We start from the raw sequence: 8,169 nt of genomic DNA on the forward strand, positions 1-8,169 counted from the left end.
ACATCAACAGAAAAAATTCGACAGTTTGATGCTTGAGACATCTTGATTGTTGTACAAAGTGAGTTTCTTACTTTCTGAAGTCTCAAACAGTGAGACGGACTAAATATCATACATAAGTACAAACGGAAATACAACAAATCAACGAAAATGAAGCGGATAATAAACAATAACGATAATGAAAAGTGAAAACGCACAAATCAAATCTAGAAAAACGAAATTACTACTTACCTATAGTGAAATTGAAGAGAAATACTAAGATGAAGCGAAGCGACAACGAATCTCCTTAATTGATGACAAATTTGAACGAGGATGAAGATTGAGTTTGTAGCCTACAATTTGAAGGAATTTGACAAAGTTAAACGATGTCGTCGTCGTCGTCGTTCAAAGAGGAGAGAGAGAGTGATTTTACTAATAATGAGGGATATGGAGAGAAAAGTGAGTATTTCTAGGTTAAGCAAGACTTAATCTCAGCCATCCATCTTAGATTAGATTAGTGGTTCAGATTTAGAGGGGTAACTCACCAAAAAAACCAAACTCATATGATCCTATATATATATATATATATATATATATATATATATATATATATATATATATATATATATATATATATAGTGTCAAGTTCTCCTAAGTCCCTTACATCTATTGAGTCCTTAAGTCCTTCTAAGGGCCTTAGGATGAAGGGGATGGAGGGAGGAGATTGCATCTCAATGGAGGGCTAGAAATGAATCCATCTAATCTCCCTTCCTAATCATTCCTAAACTCCTCCTAATTCTAATCCCATCTCTTTACCCACTCCCTCATCCCTCACTAATCATTTAGTTTCACACTTTCATTTCCTCTCATTCTCTCTCAATAACAAAACCAAAACAAAAAAAAACCCAAACAAAACAAAAAAAAAAACCTCACTCACCCAAAACCCGACGACCCACGGCCACCACCACCTCAGCCCGACGACCCACGACCACCACCAACAACAACCCTCCTGACCAACCACCACCACGACTGCAACAGCCGACCACATCCACCACCGCACTTCCCTTCTTTTTTTTCTTGTTTTTCTTGTTTTTTCTTGTTTTTTTCTTTCTTCTCTTCTTTTTATTGTTGTTGACAAGCCACCATCTTTTTCTTGTTTTTCTTCTTTTTCCAAACTCACTGTGTTTTGTGTTTTTTTGGTTTTTTTTTTTTTTTTTTTTTATTTTTTTTTATTTTTTATCATTCCGTTTTTTGAGATCTGATTTTTAAGATCTTGTTTCATATATTTTTTTTAAACGTTTTTTGGTTGTTTCGTTTCATATTTTTTTTAAACGTTTTTTGGTTGTTTCAATACTTGTGGGTTTTTTTTTTCATAGTTTCGGTTTTTTTAGATCTCGGTTTTTCAATTTTAAAATTACATATTTTCGTTTTTATTTATTTATTTCAGATTCGTTTTTTTTTCTGTTTCGTTTTTTTTTTAGTATTTCAGTTTCGTTTTTTAATTTATTGTTGTTGATAATTTTTTTATCGTCTTTTTTTATATAATTTCAGATTCGTTTATTGTTGTTGACGATTTTGTTGGTAATTTTTAATTTTGTTGGTAATTTATTTTGTTGGAGGAGGATGGTGTAATTTATTTTTAATTTTGTTGGTAATTTTTAGATCCCATTTATTTTGTTTCTTGGTGATTGTTGGTTGTTGGAGGAGGATGGTGAGGATGCTGTTTTTTTTTTTCTTTTTTTTGTTTTGGTATTTAAAATCTCGTCTTATTATTATATTGTCTTGTTTTATATTTTACAAATCTCGCCTGTTAATATTCGTTAAAATGACACTTTTTTGTTAAAATTACACTTTTTCAGTTAAAATGACACTTTTTTTTTTTGTTAAAATTACACTTTTTCTTGTTAAAATTACACTTTTTTCTGTTAAAATTCCTGATAAAATTACACTTTTTTCTAATAAAATTACACTTTTTCCTGTTAAAATTACACTTTTTTCTATTACAATTACACTTTTTTTTTGTTACAGTTACACTTTTTCTGTTAAAATTTCACTCAATTCTGTTACAATTACACTTTTTCCTGTTAAAATTACATTTTTTTTTGTTACAATTACACTTTTTCTGTCACAATTACACTTTTTTTTCTTACAATTACACTTTTTTTGTTACAATTACACTTTTTATGTTACAATTACACTCAATTCTGTTACAATTACACTTTTTCCTGTTAAAATTACACTTTTTCTTGTTGGAATTACACTTTTTCTTGTTACAATTACACTTTTTCTGTCACAATTACACTTTTTCTTCTTACAATTACACTTTTTTTGTTACAATTACACTTTTTATGTTAAAATTACACTTTTTTCGGTTAAAATTACATTTTTTCCTGTTAAAATTACACTTATCTCTATTAATGACTAAAGTTACACTCTTGGACTAAAGTTAGACAGACTAATTTGGACTATTTGGACTATTTGGACTAACTAATTCGGACAATTTGGACAATATGGACTAACTAATTTGGACTATTTGGACGAACTAATGGAGTTATTTACGACTAAATTGAATACAATATTTAGAACTAAATTTGGACTAAAATTATACAATTTTGAACTAAAAATACATTTTTGGACTGAAAATACACTATTTACGAATAATTTTGAACTAATAATACACTATTTACGACTAAATTTAGAGTAAAATTACACAATTAGAACTAAAGTTACACAATTCATTTATTTTGAGTCATTTAGATTGTGCAATTCCAATCATTGTCCACTAAAGTGTAACTTAGTAAATTGATTGTGTGTGTATCTTTTATAATTTTATGAGTGTAATTATAGTCCAAAAAAGTTTAATTTTAGTCTACAAATGTGTAACTTTAATCCACAAATGTATAAATTTAGTGTACAAAAGTGTAATTTTAGTCCACAGAAGTGTAATTTTAGTCCATAAAAGTGTAATTTTAAACCAAATGTATAACTATAGTCCAAATTTGTGTATCTTTAGTCCAAATTGTGTAATTTTAGTCCAAATTGTGTAATTTTAGTCCAAATTTCTGTAACTTCAGTTCAAATTGTTATAACTTTAGTCCAAAAGCATAACTTTAGTCATTGAGAAGATAACCTTAGTAGAGATAAATGTAACTTTAATGAAGACAAGTGTAATTTTCAAGGAAAAAAGTATAATTTTAACAGAAAAAAGTGTAATTTTAACGGAAAAGTGTAATTTTAACCCGAAAAAAAGTGTAATTTTAACAGAAAAAGTATAATTTTAACGGAAAAAATTGTACTTTTAACCCAAAAAAAGTGTAATTTTAACCCAAAAAAATGTAATTTTTAACGGAAAAAAGTGTAATTTTAACGGAAAAAAGTGTAATTTTAACCGATAAAGTAATTTTAATAGATCCTAAATCACACAATACCAAAAGAAAATTTTAAATACGAAATTTGGCAAATATATATAATAAGATGGATATTAACAAAGTGATATCAACAAGAAAAAAGTAAAAAATGAGATTTCATAACTAATAGATTTAGTACTAAAATCAAACTATAATTTGTAGGAATGTCAATAACCGGAAAAAAAAGACCAAAACATCAAAATTGAAAAAAAAAAAAACGGAAATGAAAAAAAAAACGGGGCAATGAAAATTGATCTATTTTAGTAGATCTAAGATTAAAATAAAAAAACTCACAAATTTGAAACAATATTATATAGCAAGACGATATAAGGAGAAAAAAAACAACAAAAAAATAAAAAGAACACCCAAACATCAAGTTTAAAAAGAAAAAAAAAAAATTTAAAAAATGACGTCGGGGCGGCGGGGGTGGTGGTGGCGGCGGCGGATGGCGACTGTGGTTGTTTCCGGTGGGTGGTGGTAGGTGGATGGTGAATGAGGAAAAGATGAGTAAATGATTTATTTGGATTTTTTGGGTTTTTTATTTGTTTGGTTTTTTGGGTTTTTTTTCTTGGTTTTTTTGGAGAGAATATGGAGAAGTGAGATATAGAGAGAGAATAAGGAGATGTGATAATGAGTTGATGAATGAAAGATGAGGAGGATTAATGTAGTTAATGAGAAAATTAGAGGAAGATGTTAAAATTAGAGCATTAACCTTAATTTTTGTGTTCTCATCTTAGCCCTCCATTTCCAAGATCCAATGGCCCATAATAGGACTTATGGACTCAAAAATGTAAGAGGATGACTCATTTGATCTTATTACTATATATATATATATATATATGTATATATATATATATATATATATATATATGTATATATATATATATATATATATATATATATGTATATATATATATATATATATATATATATATATATATATATATATAGAATTGGGATCATATGAGTATTACTCATATATTTAGGGATTGAGGATCAATCCTAGCCATCTAAAGTAATAGATCCTACGTCTTATATTTCACACATAGAATTAAGGGTAGTTTGGTAATTTCGTTTCTTTGTATATATACCCCCTGCTTCCCTAATTTTACCCAGTTTTTTTAGTCGCCTAATTTGATCATCAATTTCTTTCTCTCTCTAAATTCATCTTCCTCGACATCCATGGATTCCTTCTTTCTCCTGCTTATTTCTTGCGCGCTTCGTTAATTTCTATTTCTTATTAAGGATTACACTTGTCTTCAATCTTAGTCGCTATGTCAGGTATATCTTCTTTCTTTTTGTTGTTATTTTTCGTTGATTTGTTAATTTCCAGCTTTATTTTGTTGTTATTTTTTGTTTTTTTCCACATATTCGCTACGTTTATTATGAATTCATGTTTAGATTTATAATTTTCAGCTTTATTTTTATGTAATTGTTGATTTTTTTACACATATTTGAATTTTTCATCTTTTCCTGCTTTTGTGTTCGATTTTATGTCTAACTTCCTCATATGCAGCTTTATTTTAATTTACTTGTTGTTTTTTCCTACATATGTTTGCATTTGCTAGTGTTGTTACTTCATTCTACTTAATTTGTCTATATTTTTACTTATCTTCCGGTTTTATTGGTGTACTGAATGAAATTTCAAGTTTCATACTGTTTTTGCTACCTATATTTTCAATTTTCTCTTGATTTTGCCGTCATTGTAACTTATTGTTTACTTTACATCTGTTTTCGGCTGTTGTAATGCATTCTCCTACTATATTCGTTTGCAGATCTTGAATCTGCTTTCACAATATTACAATAATAACAGTTGTTCAATATAATATCACCCCATATACAATACAATATCACAACTATTACAATACCAAACTTTGTCCCCCTACTGTTTGCTGTTATGTTTTGAATTGCTTCTTATATTGCATTCTTTTTCAGATGCTGATAGTTGTGTACCTTCTTCTGGATTCATCTCTCACGACACTAGTGTGTCTCAAATTACTTCTATTCCACGCATTGAAAGTCCCCCCCCCCACCTACGTCTAATGATAATCATTTTGCTGAAATTACTTCTACTCCCCGCATTGAACAACCTCCTGTTTCTTATCATGAACATCAACTGTTTTTGGAATCCACACCTGGTGGTACTGAATTGTGGTCAAGAAATGTTGCAATTCAGTTTAAACCTCAACTTGGTCAGATTTTTGCAAAATTGGAAGACGCTATCAGTTTTTATAATGTCTATGAGAAGCATGTCGTTTTGACCCTAGGAAGTCCTCTCAAAAAAAAAATGCGGATGGTGCCATCTTTTATAAACTTGTTGTCTGTAATCGTGAAGGGTTTAGAGATGGTAAGAAAAGGAAAGCTATTGTTCATGATAGTGTAGTGGAGTAGCCACTTATAAAGCCGTTTGATATTAAGAACAATAAACTAACTAGGATTGGTTGTGATGCTATGATTGAATTTTCCCTTATCAAGGATGTTTATGTTGTAACTCAGTTTCGTGAATGGCATAATCATCGTCTTTGTTCGCTCACAAATCAAGAATTTCAAAGAAAAAAGAGACACCTTCATCTTTTTCATAAGAAGGCAATTATTGATCATTCAAAAGTTAATTTAGGTCCTACATCGGCATATAGATATTCTAAGGAACATGCAGATGGTTATGAGAATGTTGGTGCTCAATTGATTGATTTTAAGAACTTTGGAAGGGATATCAAATGTTTCATAGGAGATAAAGATGCTCAATTGTTTATCGATAATTTCGAGAACCTCCGTCAAACCAATCCAGGGTTCTACTTTGCTTATGAAGTAGATTCTTTCAAATGTTTGGTTCGTGTTTTGGTGTGACGCACAAGCACGTCGAAATTACTCTTCCTTTGGTGATTTGGTCAGTTTTGATCCAACTTACGGTACAAATAAATATTCTATGATTTTCACTCCTTTTACTGGGGTAGACCACCACAAAAGATCTCGTGACTTTTGTCTTTGCATTGTTGTTTCATGAGGATGACGATTCATTTAAGTGGGTTTTCAAGAAGTTCTTAGACGCTATGGGTCAGCGAGAGCCGCAATGTATAATCACTGACCAATATCCAGGAATAAAGAAGGCTGTACCCAAAGTTTTCAAGAAGGCTAAGCATAGATATTGCATGTGGCATATTATGCAAAAGGTCTCTGACAAGATTGGAATTACAATATCCAAGGAGACTGATTTTGTGAGTCGTTTGAATTCTGTTGTATGGGACTCTGACTTGGAACCTGCAGAATTTGAACGGAAGTGGTCTGACTTAATTGCTGAACATAACTTGCAAGCAAATTCATGGTTGTCATACATGTATAAAAAAAGAAGGCGATGGATCCCGGCTTATTATCGTGATATTCCTATGGGATGTTTTCTCCGAACAACTCAACGATCGGAGAGCCAGAATAGCTTTTTCAAGCGTTTTGAAAATATACATGGTACACTTGTTGAGTTTTGGATGCGTTTTCAAAGCGCCATGGATCAACAACGCCATACTCAAAAGCAACATGATCGAGACAGTGATTATACTTTACCCCAATTAGCTACGTCTCTACACTTGGAAGCTCATGCGTCCAAGGTTTATACCCATGCTATTTTCAAAGATTTTCAACAAGAGGCTACTGCCTCCATGTGTTCTCTTAGTGTTGGTGGCTTCACACCACCTGTCGACGGTACAGAGGTCATTGTTGTTACTGACGCTAGAATGCAGAAGAGTTATCAAGTAGTGTTCAATTCTACAAGCACTCATGCAGAATGTTCTTGTAAGTTGTTTAATAGGAAGGGTATTATTTGTAGACACATTATTTGGGTTTTCTCTGGGAAACAAGTTAGGACTTTGCCTGATAAGTACATACTTATGCGCTGGACAAAGAATGCACAAAAGATCCCTCTATATGGTTCACATGGTGAGTTACTTGACGACTTTGATGCCACTGATGTAAGGAAGCTGAAGATGTGCAAATTATGGTCAGAGTTCTACTCAACTATCAGTTTGCTGAGAACGATGCCTAACAATCAGATCACTGATCTTGCCGACACATTGAAGCAATTTCGGGTCAAACTCAATCCACAAGCACAGTCAATGACAAAAGAGCAGGAGTTGGAAATGCTTCTTGGATGTAGTTCCTCAACTGAAGTGAGGATTCTACCACCTCGTCAGGAAAAGAACAAGGGTAGTGGGAAGAGAATGATATCGACAAAGCAACAATGCATTGCCAAAGCAGAGAAGCCAAAAAGGCTTTGCAAAAATTGCAAACAATTGGCTAACCATGATAAGCGTAATTGCCCTCATCCTTTTGTACCTGACATCGAGAATCAGGTATGCTACCTAAATAAATATATTCTATTACATTCTTTCTATACGTAATATGCCATACGATTTCTGTTTATGAGTTTTATTTTTGGAATTGTATATACTTTTGATATTGAGCCCTGACGACTACTCGTTGTGCTGTTTATGATCTTAATTTCAAAAAGTGTATCAACTGTGCTTGTTCATTTGCTGACAACTACTTGTTGTGCTGTTTTGCATTTTTCAGGGGAGTTCAGATGATGATTGACTACGTTAGGAGGATTCTTTGTTGATGAAGATGATTCATGTTCATCAAGGTCATCCAAATCATTATTTGTGTCGTCGGCTTTTGGTTGGAGGATTCTTTGTTGATGGAGCTCAATATATATAGTTGGAGGATTCTTTGTTGATGAAGCTCAATATATATAGGATATACATGTCATAGTTTCATTACTATTATAGCAATTACACTC

At 31.5% G+C, this 8,169-nt stretch overlaps 1 protein-coding gene across 1 annotated transcript; it reads left to right on the forward strand.

The window, feature by feature from the left end:
- The first annotated feature begins 362 nt into the window (after window positions 1–362).
- On the forward strand, window positions 363–7,964 carry LOC141628445 (protein FAR1-RELATED SEQUENCE 5-like). Its single transcript, XM_074441589.1, has 6 exons — window positions 363–435; window positions 5,319–5,332; window positions 5,560–5,730; window positions 5,859–6,224; window positions 6,338–7,723; window positions 7,944–7,964. Exons 1-6 carry the CDS (start codon window positions 363–365, stop codon window positions 7,962–7,964), a joined length of 2,031 nt encoding a protein of 676 aa, XP_074297690.1.
- Window positions 7,965–8,169: the final 205 nt, after the last annotated feature.

Source organism: Silene latifolia, chromosome Y (assembly GCF_048544455.1).
Source record: "Silene latifolia isolate original U9 population chromosome Y, ASM4854445v1, whole genome shotgun sequence".
NCBI classification, from domain to species: Eukaryota; Viridiplantae; Streptophyta; class Magnoliopsida; order Caryophyllales; family Caryophyllaceae; genus Silene; species Silene latifolia.